Source organism: Hippoglossus hippoglossus, chromosome 4 (assembly GCF_009819705.1).
Source record: "Hippoglossus hippoglossus isolate fHipHip1 chromosome 4, fHipHip1.pri, whole genome shotgun sequence".
NCBI lineage: Eukaryota > Metazoa > Chordata > Actinopteri > Pleuronectiformes > Pleuronectidae > Hippoglossus > Hippoglossus hippoglossus.
In genome coordinates this window covers 13,463,954-13,484,433 of record NC_047154.1, presented here as the reverse complement: position 1 = coordinate 13,484,433, position 20,480 = coordinate 13,463,954, and the positions used below count along the sequence as shown (strand labels likewise).

The following is a 20,480-nucleotide window of genomic DNA, read 5'->3' as shown; positions in this document are numbered from 1 at the left end:
TTCTGTTCTGACTAAAATAGCTTTGGTTCACTTTTACCCAGGGTAAGTCATGAGGCACGTAATCTTCAGACGGTTTTATTAAGCAGTGCCATTATTGTTGCATGTAAACATAATCAAAATTTTATAGCCTCCAACAGAGTTACTAACTGCAAAGTGCCTGTGTTGATCACCGAGTCCCAATAAAAACGTTATATGCATATGAACATTACACGACTGGACTCAATACCCCCAAAACAATTCAACTTTGAAAAGCACTCTGTGTGCTTAAGGCAACATATTATTGCTGCGAATTTCTGTAATGAACTTCTCAACCAGTGTGATGTTTACATAATATTGTTTGTCTTGCCTGAGATTTTATATCTGTAAGCTCCAATATACAGATGACAAATAAATAGAGTAAATATGACAAAAATGTTTGTAAAGCTTCAATCATTGATGTCTCATGGCAGCAAGACCTCAAATAAACCTTTGTTTCAAGGAGAAATATTATGCTATTTGAGTTTTTCTTTCCTAGTGTGTTTTTTTTAGTTATGTGTGTAAGAGGTTTACAAAAAAATTCTTAAAGAGACAGGAGCTAAAACCAAGTGTTTCAGACAGAGGCTGAAAGGAGGAGCTGCAGCAATGGACAGTATGTGGGAAGTGAGCATGTAAACATTTTCAAGTGATAACAAAAATGAAAGTACGTACTCGGATATGAGCATAATATGTCTCCTTGAATGCTATATTGATCAGGAACAAGTCTGCCTACCACACAACTGTAGCTTGACCACACACAACCATTCATCAGTGTTTAAAATCACCGTCTTGAGTAGAATGATGGCACAAACAACTTTCCCATCGCTACCCTCTGTTCAACACAAAGGAACCGTGACATCAGCCATTTCACAGCCACACTGAGCAGCAATTAGGTTTCACATCTGAGTCACCATGTATGAAAGCCAAGTTGGCGGATCGATTGTATTTTCGGTCATTGATCAGGTAAGCATTGACCTCTGCTCGCACACAAGTCCAGGATGAAGAACTAGGAATAGCCAACTATCGATCCAAAGCTGTCTCTGATATCTTTTTTTCAAATTGAGGCAACCCTAAACCAGCTGCCAGAGCACGAGATCACGGCTCGGCTTCCTTCCCTGAGGGTTTGAAGAAGCAAGAAAGGCAGGAGCGGGAATCCAGCCCGCACTTTTCGCACTGATAAAGAGGCAAAATATGCTTATCCATTTAGAAGGAATCAATAGAGGGTGAGGGGACGGAGGAAGGGATGGACAGATGGAGAGATATCCTTGTCAAGTCGATGTTGTGTTCGCTCTCTGAGTCTCTGGGGTAATTTGGCAGTTTCAGTGGGTTTTGTCTCGGCTTCCTCCCACTGAATGATGCTCACAGCGATGGTTCTAAATTTCCTTTTTTGTCCTTATGAACATAAGAGTGACTGCAGAGTGCATCTTGCTGATGAGGAGGTCGTTTAGAGAACAGGCTTCATGTTCCCAGTTTAGCAGAGCAGGAGCTGGGGATCATCAGCCCATCTGCCAGTGGGCTGTGGAGAACGGCTTCCTCAACAACTTTGTGTCGCATTTCTGTTTCTATGCATTTCTGTCTGTACATCGCTCTTCTCTACAGCCTATTCAATGTGTAGACAAGGCTGTTACTTTTGTACAAAATTCGAACATTAATTGGCCCGTGAAGGACAGTCTAGGAGCTTGTGTCGTGATTCAGCAGAGGGCGCTCATTGTATGCTTGCCCTCTTGACCTATCAGTCAAATCACAAATCACAGACATCACAGCACTAAAGCATTGGCGAAGCGGCTTGTGAAAGTATCTATACACTGTATGACTGCAAAGAAACGCACTAATGTAGAGCTGTCTGTTGTCTTTGTGCAACAATGCAACTGCCTTACTCTTAAAAACAAATCTGCGGGCTGACTTGTCAGCAGAGGTGGCGGAGGCACTACAGACGAGTGGAGCGATGTCAAGTGGTCAGCCTCAACAAAGCCATGACTTTTGGAAAAAGCTACAGACCTAATATAAGCTGTAGACAATGTAAGGGTGTGTTTCAAATCAGTGTCTTGTTCAATAGAAAGACTGGATCACTAAGGAAATTGGATTTCAGGCACTGACTCACTGAATGTGGGGATACTGAGTCACCGCTGACCTGCAATAAGGGACCACAAGATAATAATGTCACATCAACCACAAGTGTCCTTCAAGTCAGGAAGTCAGGAAACATTAAAGTTAATCAGTGAAATAAAAACTGTTAATATAGCTGTAGTTTCTACTCAAGAGATCATGTTCTTAGAAGTGACTGGAACAACATTATCATGAGGACATCCGATGACTCTGAATCCCAGAAGTGTACATCACTTATTGAATCATCAGGATCGAGTTTGACGCAGACCAAAAATCGGTGTGTGCCTCTTTTTCTCGCCTTCCTGTCTCTCCTTTCTTCTTCTGTACTTAAATTTTTGGCAGTCATGGGGGAGTTTTAATTTGCAGCCCGTTTCTCTCTTAATAGCAGCGAGTTTTTGTGTGTGTGTGTGTGTGTGTGTGTGTGTTTGGCACATGCGTGTATTGTCTTGTGTGTGTGTGTGTGCGCAGTAACTGAGTAGAAAGAGATGAGTCAGTGATGCCAGCACACTACTCTCAGGGCTCTTCTAAAGTCCTCCAGTTTTTAATCACCAGCAACTCTAACATCTAATTAATCATTAACTTTTCTCCTGCTGATCCTTCACCCTCCGGAGACACCTCGCAGAACGTTTCTCTCCCGCTCACATTATCTTTGTGTCTTTGTGTGAGCATTCAGCGTCGGTGTGAATCTTTGTGTATTTCAGTTTTGAGGCAGGTGGGTAAATAGGATAACGATTAGTGTAGTCGAGGCGCAAAGTGTGAAAACACCTCTGCTCTATGGACTCAAGTGTGTGATGACCAATAAACCTTTTTACACTGCGAGCCAGAATTGTTTGACTGCCAGGGTATATCCACCTTTAAATGAATCACAGTTAAAAAAAAAGAGGCATGTAAATGGTGGTATTCATGTCAGAAATCAAACTAGATGGGGATTCAGAGAGTGCATACTACCACCGATGGCTTATCTAACCACGTTTAAGAAAGTTAAAATAAAATGTCCATGATCCAGGTCCACTCCGGGATTGATGGGTTCTTTCTTGGGTCATGACCCACCTGTCTTGCTTGAGTAGTTTTTGCGTAATCCTGCTAATAAACGCCTATGAAAACATAAACTACTAGGCGGAGGTGATCTTTTATTTTTCTACCTTCCTTTAGTATTGATATTCTCTTGGAGCCAAGTGATGTTAACGTCTGTTAACCTTCTGGGAAATCTAACAGGCGGCCAACAGAATATTTTCTAAAAGCTAATAGAAGAAAATGTTGGAAAGAAGATACATTTAGTTTTTAATTTAATTGAAGTCACTTTTTAACCTCAGACCAAAAAAGAACAAAGAAATGTGGTATTTCTAAAATTGACCAAATTAACACATGTACTAAAAGGTGTTAATTTTAATTGGTGCGCCAAATGTGATCAATTAAATGTTTGTAAAGACGGATAACCGTTAATTAGGGAGAAATGTGTGAATATTAAACCTTTGGCGACTTTAAATTAAAGGATGTGAAAAGAAGGAGGATTTGAATAAACTCCATTCATTTTCTTAATTGAGCATTTTCCTTTCATGTGGGTGTTTATATTATTCTCAGCGGTGGAAGTGAACGGCTGCAGCTCTTTACATGCTCACGAGAACACTCCACTTGAAAAGTGACCTCGCGCCAGCCAAGAATGAACGCCATAAATTATTCAGCCTCTCGTGGACGCCACCTATACTGAATGCATCAAAACCTTTGCCTTCCCGTGACCCCCCGCCTGTGTTGAGATTTGTACTTTTCCGCGTGTGTGTGGCCTGAGCTGTGGAGCTGAAAAATCTATGTTGTGCGTGTGGCTGTCTTGTTTCGTATCGGGAGTCCCCTGGGTGTAAGCAGCCAGCGTGGTGGTGTGACCTCTCTGTTAGTTTGCAGAGATAGACAGGAGCTGTTAAAACAGGCAGGCAGGAGAGGAGAGGTGCTCACTTCATCCAAATGTGTGTTTGATGAGGATGGAAATGGCCCCATTGTTTTTTGTTTTTTTCTACATTTCCCTCCTGCTGCCCCTCTCCCTTCACCTCCTCCCTCTGCTCATTGCCTCTCATCCTCACGTCTCTGCTCATCTCCACCCTCTTTCCCCTCCAACCTCTCTGCCTCCTCGTGTGCACTCCCTCCCCCCCTGTCTCCTTTTCTCCTCTCCTTTGTTTCCCTTTCCCCTCTCTTCTCACCCTCTCCTCTCCTCTGCTCAGTGTGTATACAGACAGGCATGCACTTCACTGCCAGCAGTGATTTATTCTGCTTAGGCAAATTAGTGTGGCTTACAGCATGCTGCTCCCTTTCTGCTTCATCAGTACACATTGCACATAACACTGGAGCAGGTTGCAGCCTGTAGGCACACACACAACCCCTGAAATGGATCTAAGAGACATGCTGGAGGGGTTCTCCTGCAACACAATGCACTGATGTGATTCATTCCTGTGTTTCTGATGTAGTGGAATGTGTAAGAGAGCGTGTATATTACGCAGCTTGTGCCTCTAATATAATCATCCTTTTTACCATGGAGGCCTCAGCTGGGGCCGTGGTCCAGAACAATCGTCTGCTGAGTTCACTCACTTAAAAAGACGCTTGGTGCGGATGGTGGGGCTGGGCCAAATTCAATTATGATATTAATAAGAACATACTCTGATCATAGACTGTATGTAAAGATGGACGACACATGTCCACTTCCTCCCACTATCCAGAAATGAAGCCACAATATCCTGGGTACGAGTGCTGCCAGAGTCTGTACAATAGCGATCAACTGTAGTGAAAAGGTGAATAAATGGAAGGTGTCCTCTAACACTCCACAGGATCAACACATATAGTGTGAATAAGACATAGATGTGATGCTGCAGTAAAATGGAGTCCTACTTCACTGTTACCCCAGAGTTTCCAGGTTTACAGTTTTAGCAAAGACAAGTACGCAGGAATATGACGCACTCGACGGCCATTTTTGTTTGACTGAAGTGGGTTGCAACTTGAGCAGTGGGTAACATTTTGTTGGACTTGAGATTATTTACGGATTCTAGAAATACTTTGGTTAAATGGTTATATATTTTTTTTCTTCAGAAAAGCAGTTGGTTCTATATATGGCACATATTACTTGTGTGTTCATAGATCTAATTCTCACATGATTACACAAATGACAGACATTTGACATATCATAAGTATATACGTACTCTGTGTGTGTACGTGTGTGTGTGCGTGCATGCTTTTTTGTGCCTTCACCGTCGGCCTGATCATGAGTGTCCGTGTCACAGTGTAAAAAGAGAGGAGGTGCTGCCCCATGGATACCTGTGACCTGGTCGACGAGGATGCGGGAGGTGATGATGCGTCCGTACTGGGAGAAGAGCTGCTCCAGCTCCTTCTGGGTCATTGTCTTGGGCAGGCCGCTCACATACAGGTTGGCATCACGGATGGAGGCTGAGCTGGGTCGCGCATATGAAACCTGTGGAGAATGAAACAGAGTGTTAGGGCTCGTATGAATAAATCAAGACTTTATTAGTCAATGAAATCCCAGGGGGTTCAAATCTGAACAAGGTTACAGTGTGAGAGGGTCAGGGATTTTGTGCATGTATGTGCGTTGGATGAGGCAAGGGTGTGTGTCGTTGGATTCACCAGGAGGAAAATGTGACTATTTTCTTAGCACACCTTGCCTTGGGGATTATCGTTGTCAGGAACAGATTTAGCTGCGTAGAACACTGGAGAGATAATGCTTAAGTCGAGGCAGAGGAAACTTTGTTCCCTTGAGTCGAAACCACAGGTGTTTTATTTTTGAAAGGGCAGCTCAAGTGGCCAGGGGAACAGGATTATAGGCCTTTGTCCAAAAAGCCTCTTCATTGTGTCTCTTGATTTCAAGCACTGCTCTGAGTTAAAGCATGAATGAATTACAAAGGCGAGAGTTAATGTGTTGTGGATTCAGTACATAAAATGAATTAGCAATTAGCCCAATACTAAGTAACCAAAAATATCTTTTAAGCTTTCCACCAAGCATCGTTTAGCCTTGCGAACTCTGAAGAGAGTTCATTTAGCCAGTTTAGAATATTTGTAAAACTTAAAACGTGAACTCTACAAATTAGCTATTGGAGTAAATTGTTTGTAACACTTAAGCAATTCAGCTGAAAAGTACACACACACAAAATCCATTATATTCTTGCCCTTGCAACAACAGGAGGGATGAAAAGACCTCATGTTACCACTAACCCAACTGAATTTCACTCAGTTCCTCCTCCGACTCATTTCCACACATGTCACAGACAGACAAGTACATCTATGTAATCATTTTGTTGATAATTTGCTGATGACAACTGATCCTCGAGTTCGGTTCTGCTTCCTGAGTCGGGCTTCAGAGAAATTCGAATAACCACGTGTCTTTTTTTTGCGGCTCAAATACTGCAGGTCATTTTTACAGTTTCAGAATGGAAGCTGCAAGCAGCATCATCACAGGTCAAGCTTGTGTAGCCCATTCCAAATAGACACTGCACTCGTGTCCATCATCAAACAAACACACACAGCTTTTAATGCTACTTTGCAGCCATTCATATTCTTCTACCTGGAATATACTGTGTGTAAATGTTATGTTTAATGGGAACTGAATAACTAGTCATACTGTTGCAGTGCAGCTTCCAGCAGCAGCTCTCTACCCGTGAACCTTCACTTGACAAACGTCTTTCCCAACATCTCCATGTGCAGACCCGGTTTCACTCCAGCGCAAAGTTGTGTAAATCCCATTACGACTGCTGCTGACTGGAGCAGCTTTCCCTCGCAGTGCTTTCATTACCTCTGACATGTGGAGACAGAAGTCATCAAATAAGGTTAAAGTCAGGCAAATATGTTGGATCTGCAGTCGTATCCTGCAGCAACAGCATGGAAATCCTGCGGTGGGAGAGCGGGATCAGGGACAGCTGGCTTTCCGCATGTCTCACTTTTCTTTCACCCATCTTCCTCTTTGGCCTCTCGGCTGAGCTCCAATGTCTTCCTCTCCACATCTCCCTCCTTTTTTTGCTGCCTGGATCGTCTCCTTCTTCTTCTCTCCTTCCTTACTCACTTCCTTCCTCCCTTCCTTTCTGCGTGCCGCCTCAGTAAACCTTTCTCGCTCTTCCATACTCTGCCTCTTTTTTCCCGTCCCCTTTTTTCCTCTTTGCAGCTCTGCCTCATTTTCTCTCCTTGTCAGCCAACTCCAGATGTCTAATCCATCAACACCTCCTCAAGCTGTGAGCGGTAGTGTGTGTGTGTGTGTGTGTGTGTGTGTGTGTGTGTGTGTGTGTGTGTGTGTGTGTGTGTGTGTGTGTGTGTGTGTGTGTGTGTGTGTGTGTGTGTGTGTGTGTGTGTGTACAGAAAAGTTAGGAAAACTGCAAGTGTGAAGATTAAAGTGTTCACAAGCACATACTGTATAAATGTGGATTATGTGCATGTGTGTCACTGTGAGCTCCTCTCACCTTTGGCATGCTGCTTCCCCTCACACCTCAGAAGGAAAGCGGCATCGCAGCCATCGCTGACTAAATCTGAGGTGTCGTGGTGGAGGGAAACACAGCGGCGAAAAAACCCAACTCAAAGACACTACTGAGAGACACATCGCCCGAGAGGATGTGAATCTCTGGGCCAAGCGTTTCCTCACAAGTGTAGCGGCAGAGAGTGGGAAGGGTGTGACATGAAGCAGCGACAAACTTAATTTTAGAATTACTGTGCTGCCTTTTAATTTACTTTGTTACCTGTAGGGTATGTCAGTCTGTTGTGGAAGAGAGGGAAAGCAGTGAAGGAGGGTAGGGGGAGCGAGGAGATGAAGTGTGAAGGAGCGATGGCGCCAGACAGCGATGCGCAGTTGTCTGCTGTCATTACAAAGACATGGAAGCCTTTATCTCAGGAACAACTTGAGGCAACCTCCTGTGTCATGAGTGTGAGAATGAATATCAGACTGCTACAGTCCAATTTTTATATTCACAAAAATACTTTAAAGTAAAAATATATAAACTCTGAGCATTGTTCAGGAAACAAAATTATAATCTTCTTAATACTGGCAAACGTCTTGGATATCCTGGCCATGAAATAACATTCACATGCCTCAACTTCTAAAAAACTCACTCAGTAATTAATCTTCCATATTTATCACTGCTAAAAGACAGAGATAACCTAAACAATTTAGACGATATGGATCTTTGATACAGTAAATATGTAAGATACCGATATGTAATTGAGGCTTGATATTTTACATCCAATCCCGTCTGACATTGGGGATTCACACCTCAGTCAGTCTATATAAAAAAATATAACATAATATAATGATATAACTAAAAAATGAAGTACAACCAAATATCAAGAGCTTCAATAAAGATTTGGGTTTACTAAAAATGTAAAAATGCTCCATATTTAGCTCTATTTTTAACATACAGTGAATGAATTTGTGAAGAAACCAAAAACTATTTCAGTGAAGCAAAAATTAAAAATACTAAACTGATAAGAAGCTGGAAGCAGAAGTTGTGAATTGTAATGAATGATGAGCAGTGCTCCTGTAGCGCTGACGTGTAAACACCCACATGCTTGTACACAAACCAAACACTGGTAATCTTTGATCAGTGAGAGCTATGCTTTGATGTAACTGTAAATGACCAACTCGGATATGTTAATATGTATGACGCATACAAATACAGACACTGATTCATCAATTATAAACACCTCATGCCTCTACAGCTCCCACCTCAAACAGAAAAGTACACACATACTTACTAATACACATAGTAACACATATTTCTCTTCATTAAGTAGACCACAGAAAGGATGCTGAGCTGAACCAAGGCCACCCTAGACAGCGCACACTGTCGAGGGAATGGAGGGATTCCCCTGAGTCTCCCCATTCACAAATACAGCCTAATCCCAGCCTATTAGATTAGATTAGATCAGATTAGATCAGATGACAGAAAGTGAGAATCCCAGGATTACCACGGAGCAACAGATTACTGCCCAGCTTAAAGGCAACAACACATCAGCCGGCACAGAGCAGAGGGGGAAGATAGCAGAGGAGGAAGAAACAAGATCAGTGAGGTGATTGATATGTTTGTGTAAAACATCTGCAAAACCCCACAAAAAAACCCATAGCTTGTAAGGTTTAATTTTCACTCTTCAAATCGTGTTCGGAGGAGGGACGGTACAGAGTTGGCAGCGATTTATCTGTCTCGCCGTGACAACCATCACCAAAGCCTGCCCATTAGTCATGCTGTAAAATGCAATAACAGACACGTCAACAGTTTTGAAAAACATGTAATGATTGACGTGTTTCGTGCCTTTTGCTCAGAGATATCTATATAATTTCACCTTTACATTTTGACATTTAGAAAGTAATTAATTATCAGCCGTAGTGATGCGCTTTAAAACGTGTCTCTTTGATTTAGATGGTCTTTTTATTTCCGAGGCTCATGCATATTAATCACATCTCGCCCTCCAGTTCAGTCACTCACGGCATCTATTCCTGTAAGGACTTTGAGAAAGAAGGAGGAAACCTTATGATTAAAGTTTTCCAAAACCTCCACAACTTTACAAAATATTTTGTGGCTTTATGAGCAATTATCTAACATATATTTAACGATTTCTTTGTGATTATTTTCTCACTTTTAGTTCAAACTTATTATGGTGAGTTGTATTCATATTTGCACATGGAGACAGTTACCTTGATCGTTTTGGTCTGAAGTCTGAGTCCATTTAACGTGTTGATGGCTTTCTCTGCATCCTTTGGATCAATGTAGTTGACGAAGCCGTAGCCCAGACTCTGTCCTGAAATGGCAGAAAGAGGGAATGTTAGCTCAGTTTGATTATTTTGTTTCTTCAGACAAGTCAAGGCAGTTTAATTCATGAAGCACATGTCATACACAGAGGTAGATTCAAGGTGCTGTACAGGGACGTTAAAAGCAACACAGGGACAAAGTTAAAAGAAATCAATTTAAAATCAACACTAAGTAAAAGAGATTAAAAATATCTTTGAGGGGGCCTTCCTAAAACTATCAGGTAGTTGGTTCCAACAAGAAAGTCTCAAAATCTGAAGGGAGACAGAGAGATGCCTCATTGTTAGAAGGGGAGCATAAATATTTCAAATTTAACCGCATGTTTATGGAAGTTCAAAAGCTTTAGTTACATTTAGACTAATCAGTAATATGTGTGATTTGACCAGGGTTTGATCCCTGGTACCTCGTCCCTCCTGAATCTGCTGCCCGTGGTCCCGTCTGTGCACACATGCAGCCTCTTGGATATCCTACATATTTCTCTTTACTAAATCTCTTCATCACCACTGGCAAGATCAGTGTGACTCCTGCTTTGAGCGCCAAGAGTCTTGGTGCGACCTTAGTCAACGAAGTGTAATATGAAGCCGGCTCATTTGGCACAATCCTGAATCACTGTATCCTACATGTGTCCTTTCAGGGACTATTTTCTTTACTTTGTTCGGTTACTCTTAAAAAAATGATCAGTAAGTGACAAAACCACAGAAAAATTAGAGTTGAATAATAGTAAATATGTTGGCAGTTAAAATCTGGACCTGATATTTCCCTTCATACTGAGTAGAGAACGTGTCTCAACTGTATACTGGTTGCTTGTTATATTGGTGATCATGGAGCTTGAGGGACGTAAATTCTACTGATGTGTTTATTTTATGTTGCTCGAGATAGAACAACTGTCAACGAGTGAATGCCTAAAATATAATGTCATAAACCCCACAAGCCCCAGCAAATAAAATATCAGAGGAAGTACAAACAACATATTTGATAGTGTCTTTGCAGCTGTGCGGAAAAAGAGAGGAAAAAAAATACCACCCCCATTTCCCTCTAAGCTCAAAGTGTCTTAGATAGCACACTCCCTTTGAGTGTGAAGCACGCCTGACATCTCCCAGTGTTTCCCCGACAGATCAAGCCTTTCAGCAGGCGTAGGACTTAAAGCGGATGCCTCCAGCCATCAGGGCCGTCAGTCGGCTAGTTTTCAGAGCCCTATCCACTAACGCCACACACGAGCACAAAGAACCGCAGTCGGTTTAAGAGGCGCGGCGGCATGCACATATTCACGCTAATGGAAACAGACAGCAGTTAGTCAGAAACAAAGTGAATCACAAAATATTGAGCATGACTGTTTCACAAAATAAATACATTTGGGCTATGGGTATCACAGCGCACGGCTCAGCAGCGAGCTGAAGGGCCAGGAGGGACTTGTAGTCCTAACATCAAACAGCTGATGATTTTTCTCTTCTTCTCTCCTCTTCTCCTCTGGATTAGCTGTGGATTATCAGACGTTCTCTATTGTTAATTAAAAACCTGCCATTCTGGAGAGACTTCGGCTATTTATAACTAACCCTCCTCTCTTCTCCTCTCCCCCTTCCGCTGTGACTCGCAGCTGACATCAGGTGTTAAGTTTGGCTGTTAAAATATAACTCACAAATCTTTTCTGCAGCTTCTCCTCTTGATTAAATGAGACCGTGGAAAATGAAGAGAGGAAATGTGGCAAAAATAATCAACTGAATGAGTTGAAGTAAAACAAGTAAAAAGCTTTTATCTTTAGCTTGCCAACAAACGGAGATGGCCCTCAAACAGTATTCTAAATTACCCCTATTTAATCCAAATAAATATGTTAAATAAGAAAACTTCCAATGGTAACTGATCATATATGGATGCAGCGTTTCCTACTGATTCATTCAATCTATGGTTGTAGCAGGGGTGTATGTGCACAAGCATTGCTGTCACGCACGAGATTCTGAGCGACTGAATTGCACACCACAACTAAAGCTGAAACTATGACGTCTGACGGTAAAAACATAATGGACAGGAGCACGAGCGGCAAACAGCGCTGCACACAGCTACACAGTTCAGCAACAGAGCAAAACACCAAGTTGGAGATCTCTTGGTTCATTATGAAACTGTGGCCGGACAAATTAGAATATGTCGGGCCACCACACTCGATACTTAATGGGAAACACTGCTGGATATATTAAATTATCATTAATGCTCCTCTCAGGCGTTCACCTTCTCTCCCACCCCCACCTCGCACTTTCCCATTGCCTCCCTCACCCCCTCACCCTCATCCTCGACAAGAAATGTGAGGTGCGACAAGAGCAGCCACCATAAGGTTGGCTGAAAGTGAAGTGTGCCATCGAAAAGCACTCGTGCAGTGCAATCAAAATTGGCTGGCTGGTGCTTAATAGTACCAAGCCACTTAACATGCATGGTGCTAAACCGGGGCCAAAATGGCAGCCCTGGATGGTCCTGCTCGAAGGGCGGGCGGCCTCAGTATCCGTGTGGGGTGCGTTCAAGTTAGCATAAGAGTGTGGGCACGCACACGTGAGTCAGCAATAGATATCATGCTTGCAATAAATGTAATATATGTACTGTAATTACAACCTTCATGAATGTGGTATTCAGTCGCTGCTATATGTAAATGATGGTTGTGTATGTGTGTGTAGGGAGTTTAAGCTGGTATTGGCATATCTGCCTGCCCCCACTCCCCATCTTCACTCCCTCTTTGGCGATGCTGAGGGCCTCCAGGGCTGGAAGCAAGAGGAGGAAGTGGGCTGGCATCATTCCCCAGGTGAGTGGGGGAGTTGAGGAGAGACAGTTGGAGAAATGGGGAGAAAGAGGGAGACATCTGCCTGCAGCTTCAGGAAAGCTCCGGGAGGGAATTCCACCCACCACTTCCAGCCTGCTACGGAGCAGCTAACAGCAGGGAGCCACCGGCAGACTGCCGGGCTGCTTGGAATCTGCGCGGAGGGGCGGGAGACGCAACGCCAACGCACAACATTGGCAGATGTACACACATGGAAGTAAACATGTAATCACTCAATCACAGAGGTACACACACACACAAACAAACACAAGGGGTGAATTCCATCTTTGCGGCTAGACAAAGAGGAGTTTTGTGGCCCGATCAGTAAACGTGTGATTGTTCGGGAGGTGTGAGGGATTGTGGCTTCTAAACCATTTAGGAAATGTCAACACTGTCATATGCATGCATGCACGGTCACATATAGGCCAAGTGACGACTGTAAGCAGTTCTCCATCCGTAACATACAGTATGCATGTAGAGACAGCAGGCAGTGTGGTTGGCTTCAGCCTGTCACAACACCTGCCCTGTCCGCCTCAGTACTCCCCAGCAGGATCAACACTGTATGCAGGCTGCATTTGGATCACTGCATCACAGTGCCCTGCTCTGTTCTGGCTCAGCACACCACAGTTAAGCACAGTTCAGATGCACTTTCAAAGGCTTCAGCATTATTTAACCTCGCGTGGAATGCAAGGATAAGGCCAGCTCAGACTGCTCCGCATGATTAAAACACCAGACAGCATTCATAACCATAAAGGGAAGACAAAGCTAACTTGATATTGCTAAAGCTGTCAAGATCAAGTGTGTGAAAGTAATTTTCAGGGTCATATTACCCCCATTGTTTCACTCATGCTGAATAATACTACTGGAGAAAGGCTGTTTCAAACGTGATCATAGGGGATTTTGATCCTGTATTGCTTCTTTCAAACATGAACTCAACTTTGGATTTTTCTGATATTTTCCTAAGGGGCTGAACATGTCAGTTGCTCCAGACAGCTTCTGAAACCTTTTCTGCCAGCCCCCCCCCCCCCCCCCCCCCCCCCCCCCCCCCCCCCCCCCAAGTAAAATGTTGGCATGTTCGAGTGAGCCCATATGAGAAGATACGCTAATGACAAACTGGAAAAAAATAAAAGAATACAAATGTCTCAGGATGAAAATGAGGTGTCATACGCATAGAAGAGACTAGGATGCCAACACGGAAAGACGACAAGATTCAGGAGCATTTGGTGTTAAGGGCTGACACCGCAGTGGTTGTGTTGACATGCGACTTCTGCAGCAGAATTTATACATCATGTCCTGCCTCCTGCCTTCTGTTCCATTTTCCTCATTGTAAACATGTCTGACCTTTTTTGCTGTGTTTTTCATATGTGAAAGGCAAACTCTGGTAAATGTCCAGTCTCAATTTTCCAGAGATCTTCCAGAGTAAACAGGAATCGACCACTTGAAACAACACTTTGCCTGAGAGGATTTTACAGACAGACGCTGCCTCCTGATATTTTATATGAAAGTAAAATGACTTGAGGAAGTGCTGAGTCTGAGGCAATATAGAGAGGACATTAAAAATGCATGATAAATAGCCTCTAATGGGGTTGTAGCTAACAGAAAAAATCAGCCTTGTGCTGATCAATTTGTTTAATGGATACATTAACTTATATATTTTAATTGTCAATTAAAAGCGAGAACCCAAATGATGCATTGCTCTTCATAATGGCCATTTAATGAGGTTGGATATTCATTTGCCTTTGATTCGTCGGCTGCTCACAATGTCACTGCAAATTCTATAGCGGTTGTAAAGACTCAAGAAAATGCTCCGCAGCAGTGAAAAGAGACCTTTAAATAAAAAATGATGTATATTTAATGATTGCAGAGGTCTTGTAATTAAAAACATCCCCAAATGGGTTTCATGTGAAGTATGGAAATTTAGATCTAGGCTTTACTAATGATATTAGACAATATGGGTAAAATATGTGTAAATTTACAAATTATTAATTAAATAGTGTATAGGTATAGGTTCCTTTACAATGCAGTCCTTTATCATGATTGGGGGGGGTGCTCATCTGGACCAGCACCACTCTTTTAGCAGACCCTTTGTACTTTCTTACATTGTTTGTATCGGGAGATAGTTTGTGTCCTTCAGTGCTAAAATCACTGCTATTTCTAGTGAGCAGCTATTGTTGGTGAGGCGTTATGTCGATGCCATTATTTGTGTCCTGACAAGCAGCAGGTTGCCCGATGTGCAAGATGAGAAAATGACTTGGACACACACAAATCACACGTCAATATGCACAAACAAAAGCAAAATAGATGCTTTCACACATGGCTACACTGAATCTACAGGCATATAATCAAGATAAACATATTTATGTGCATATGTACTGTACATCCGACACCGTGAGGCACACGGTGAATTACACAAATCATTTACAATACGGTACACATAGTAAGAGACTCCAGTTGCATAGTGCCCGTCATTATTTTGTGCCTTTTTGTTGCATTATGTGACTAAGAGCCATGTTCGGCAGAGATGAAAGCATCTCCGTCTCCTGCTATCATCAGGCGAGGCTCAACACACGGTCGCCTCTTTGATCTGGAGTGATAGCTACCAAATGAAACACATGGCAGAAAGAAGCTTCTATTTTATTATGTTCCCCGCTGCCATCTATTGTTCTTAACACTCTGCTCTGAGAAGTGTGTAAGCTATTAGTCAAAAAGTTAATTTGAACTACTGACACCATGTTGTCAAAACAGATATAATAATGTTTTAGTTGGAGCAGACGCATTCTGCTGTCAAATTCCCTTTTTTTTTTTTATATAATAATTTCTTTGTCTTCTGTTCCTGTGTAGTTTCATAAATTACCATAAAAGAACATGGTGTCGTCAATGCTGCTCAACAAATGGGAAAATCTTTGTGTGAATTTGAGACAGTCTGACAAAATGAAGAATCTGATAAAAAATAACATCTGTGTGACAGGACTAAGGGACCTTTAAAGGCTATCTATTAAACATTTGTCCTTGTTCCAAAAGTCCCACACGCCGTCAGCAGTGGGCTCTGTCTGGCTGTCATGTGGAAGTCATGGGAGGAGGGGCGCCTCAGACGTGGGATGAGGGAAAGGGGGAGTTGCAAAACGCAGGGATCATCTGAGTTATGACTTGGTGATGCTAACACACCTTGAGAGGACCGGCTTCCTCTCCCGAGAAACAGGCAAATCCGTTCAGTCAGTCTTAAATTTAGCAGCAGTTAAAATGAGGCAGAGGGGAGAGATTGTTTTTTCTGAAATTTGTCAAAATAAATGCGTCACACTCTGCTGCTCTCCATCCTTCGCCGTCTGACGTTTTGCCCCCGTGCTGCTCGAGCAACTTGAGGCTCCCGAACATTTGAAAAGGTGCCCTGTCACCAGCTTCATGTCAAAATACACTCCTTACCTTAAAGGAGGGTCAGCTCCTTTAAGGTAAGGGGTGAGTTTGCAAAAAAGATGAACGGCGAGGGATCAAAAGACTACAGTGCCTCGAATATGAGAAGTGTGAGAGTGAATCATATGGTGTGCGTTGAGCCCGTTTAAATAACAAAATTCATAAACAGAGCAACGTCCCCCGCACACGCATATACTGTAGATCCCTCTCCTACTCACTCAACACAATTTCACTCCTGGGTTGCCAAGGTAGCAGCCACTGTTTCAGTCAGGAGGCTCCCACTCTCAGTTCCCAAGGCTGCTTCCACCAACACACACATATAGGTACACACCTGCCCACGTACAAGCTCAGGGACAAGCAGACACACACACACACACAGACTCACACACATGTAAACCGCCCCTTCGTGGTGACTCCCTGAGCCTCGAGGCCAACGGACTGCAGCCTGCAGTGTGTGGGCTGCTCGGCTATGCAGCTGAGAAAAACAAGGCAAGCTGACAGACAGAGAAGCCCCTTCAAGACTTGACTGTCACATCAGGATTCGCTGCACCTGCTCGGTCTCCCTGTGAGAGCAACAGAGAGTGACCAGGCCAGCAAGACCTCAGCCATCCACCCCCAGCCCCGCAGCACACACGCCAGAGTCAAAGGGACCTTCTGGCTATCTCCTGCCCATTTACAGTGCACTCAGAGTTGAAGGTTGCAGGGTGAGGAGCCAGCCCCGAGGCCCGTTCCGCCTCTGGTTCTGAGGCCGGCACAGGGGGACACTTGCAACCTCTGTATCCTATGAAAAGGGCACACGGAGAGGAATGAGAGTGGACAGACGCAAGTCTGAAGTGAGGGTCATGGGAGGAGCAGTGCTCTTAGGATGTCCAATTCTGGGTCCTGAGCAGAGGGACTGGGAGGAGATTGAAGGAGGAGAAGTGGGTGGGGGTGTTATGAGAATAGAGACAGGACCTTATTGGGACCTGGGACTCTGAAACTTTAATGTGTATCTGTCTGCTTGGGTCTGCACTTCTGAGGCAGGGAGCTCTCGTAATACCTGGCTTCATCTCTTTCCCTGTCAGCTTTGTTCACACTATCTTCAACTTTCCGCCCATGTCAGGTTTCGATAAACGCAGCCTGTGTGAGACACACACTGCACCAGGCCTCGCTCAGCATGATTCCACTAACATTTAAAAAAAACGAGGGAATTGTTTGTCACAACACAGAACAACATTGTTTTTATGTTGTTAAGCTGTTGTCGTGGAGGAAGAAAATTAGTCTCAGTTTTGTTCCCATCACTCTGGTAATGATGTGAAAATCTGCTTGGCTTGCAGTCTGAAGTTCAAAGAGAATCAGCTTTGCTCATGTGCGTGTCGTCAATGTATATTTTTGAAGCAACAGAGAGATGTGGGTAAACTGCGGTTTATATGGTGAATATTTGATCTGCTCCTCTTTCGACTGACAGACCTTGTTTGGGAGCTAAGCTCCGCTCATCTGTCCTTGCAGATCAGGGTTAGATGCATATTTTATGTTGGCAATACTTGTGGGTGCACTTGATGTTCCATAACCAAAATGGAACGACAGTGAAACTAATGGAAGTGTGTTGGCCTAACCACAGGGAAGTGCATGCGGAGCAGCTAAATCCAGCAAACCTGAGATGTTTTTTTGCACCTACAGTTTGTGTCTCAGACCGACCCGTCCTTATGTAAGAGGCGGGTTCACAGCGAGCTTTTCACATGGCACCGAAGCTGCTGTCTGTCAGAGGTGCTCCAGCTTGAACCGCTCCACAGCTGACATCACAGTCCATCTATTTTTCATGGCCAACATCTGCTTGGCTTGCTACATTGTCACTATGATTAGCATCAGCTCCCCTGATTCCATGTATAAAGCCAACACATGGAAGGTGACTAGAGTGGCATGCACAAAAGGCTCCAGTCAGTCTGCTTAAGGATGAATTCTTTACAGGCTTTGATACAGAGGTGAAAAAATTTTTATCCGCATACACGAGAAAAAAATGATGCTGTTACCACTATTAAGAGGCGAGTAGAGTTTGACAGTCGGCAAATGTTGTGACTACCTGATGAAAAAGTAACACGGGCACGTAGCAGCTCATAAACATGTGGAACTGTTTATACTCAACAAGCAAGTAAAATATCTTGTTTATCCCCAGAGATTAAGGCTAGAGAGATTTTGGCAACTGTAACTGGTTTGTCTATATAACCTTGAGGGTGTATGTCAATGGACATTTGATGAATAAAAATAAGTATAATATTTTTTGAACAGATCTGATGTTATAAAATAAAAAAATGTAGGTAATTACATTGACTATTTTGAGCTTGTTGGCAATACTAATGAAAGAAGATCTGTTCAGGTCAATTAAGGTTAATATCAATTTTATGATATTATTATAGAACAAACCATGCATTGCGCTTGCTACTGTGATCGCGCTGATCCATTGTTTTCAAAAGTTTATTACAATACAATAAAACAATTATTATCTGATTGGCGCCTTAGCTAATAAAATGCTTATATTATATTATGCTTATACTTATTTTGCATGCATGCTAAATGGAAAAGAAAACCTATCTACTAATTCCCTCCTCCCAAACTATAACCACTTCCCTCCCCAATGTAGTCACTTCTTGTTGCAGCATGAAAAGCACTATTTTCTCCTCCTGCATGTCATTATGGAAACAAATGCATTCATTTCCCCAGCAGAAATGCAGCTGACGCAGAAAAATAATCCCGAAAAATGACTTACTAACAAGGATCAGTCAATTCCATTTCTGCGTGTGTGTGCATACGCCTTCGTGTATGGGGTTGTGTGTAGCTGTTAGTGAGCAGCTGATTCCGTATATCGTAAGGTCCACATTCATTCTCCACCGTGGTTTGTGTGTTTTCACTAACATCTCAGTGAGGAGTAGCAGCTCTCAGTGCTGCTCAGGATCTGGGCTCTCAGACAGGCAGTTTTCAGCTTTAAGAGGTGTTTTGCTTCCTTTTAACAGAAAGAAAAGCCATCAACATAAAGCACTGTAACTGTAACTGTCAATAGTGCACCGTCTCTCAAAGACATTACGCCGCTGAGGTAAGCACTGGTAAATGTTGTGCTGTCTGTGCCTGGAATGCAGACGCACACATGTAAAAAGCTCCTACAGTGTACTTACTCTTAATTCTGCCTTAATGCTTAGAGTATATCTTGTCTTTAGGAAGCAGGAAACTCACAGGTGGAGGTCTGGAGCTTAGGTGCAAGTGTATGTGGGCTGCAGCAAGGTGCGTGTGAGCTAGCCTTAAATAAAAGATTAACCTGCGTGTCCCTGGCGTGTTATGAGAGCACCAGGCAGAAGTGGTTGTGCAAACAGGCAGGAAGGTAAGGCAAGCAGGCAGACGTGTGGGGAGCGAGAAAGACACCCAGAGGTAGCTTTAGTACCAGCTGAAGTCAGGCAGGGTGACAGACGGAGCAGGAGCATCTACGCCTGCCCGCACCCGCCCGAGCCTCATGCCATGCTGGCGTCACTGGAGCTGACAGGAGCAAGTACACAGGAAGCAGAGAGGACGGCGAGGACCTGTCCGTCTCTGCTAACTTGGAAAAAAAGCTTGTGTGCTCACACCTTGTCAGCGAATGCACCTTCGCCAAGACGCCAACACTGATGGGAAACAGATCGTCAAACACAAACAAACATGGTGATGAAAGCTTTGCTGAAGATTAATGAATTTGACTGTTTGAAATAAAAAGGCTAAAACAAAAGCGCCATAAAACATAAGAAAAATAACCCTTTTGGCACGAATCAGTGATGAGCGTAATACTTCATCCTTGTAATGATGAAATATTGAAACTATTTTCCAAGTGTATTTTGTGTAGATATTCTCCAAATTTACTTCTATTCTTAAACTTTGTTCAATACTTCCTGTGCTCCTCTCGCTGCATAATAGAATATGAAGACACAAAGGCAGCGGGGCCTTATTGTTCCCATCAATATGAATAAATTGTAGCTACAGAACACTAACTATCCTCCAGACATGTTCAAAGGCTCCGTTCTGAAATCTCAAGATGGTAAAAAAATATCTTTCCTCTCTCTCTCGATCTCGACTTACTCAGACATCCTGACAATTGATTGTTCTTACATCGCTGTGCAGATATTTGTGACAGACAAGAAAAGGGTACAGGTTTATGTATCAGCCTCGAAATAATGCGTTCTCTATTCTCTTCCCACCATCCTTCTCTTTTAATGCTCTCTCTTTCTCCCCCCCCCCCCAAAAAAAAAAAGAAAACTGGCTTAGTCTGGTAATGATTTGGATGACTGTTAGACAGTATGAAGCCTCTTGGCGTTTCCTGCCGGAGAGGAAGAGATCTGTGCTTTGTTCGCCCTAAAAGTCGGCACGAGGAAACTGCACCCATGGGA

General features: G+C 43.2%; 1 protein-coding gene across 12 annotated transcripts in view; it reads right to left on the bottom strand.

The window, feature by feature from the left end:
- elavl4 (ELAV like neuron-specific RNA binding protein 4) overlaps positions 1 to 20,480 on the bottom strand; it is a 78,226-nt gene that overhangs the window by 20,755 nt on the left and 36,991 nt on the right. For all 12 annotated transcript variants that reach the window (XM_034583557.1, XM_034583560.1, XM_034583561.1 and 9 more), the window contains 2 exons: positions 9,782 to 9,885; positions 5,416 to 5,569 (listed from right to left, as the gene is read on the bottom strand). In XM_034583557.1, coding sequence (XP_034439448.1) covers positions 5,416 to 5,569; positions 9,782 to 9,885 — 258 coding nt within the window. The remainder of the gene's footprint in view (positions 1 to 5,415; positions 5,570 to 9,781; positions 9,886 to 20,480) is intronic.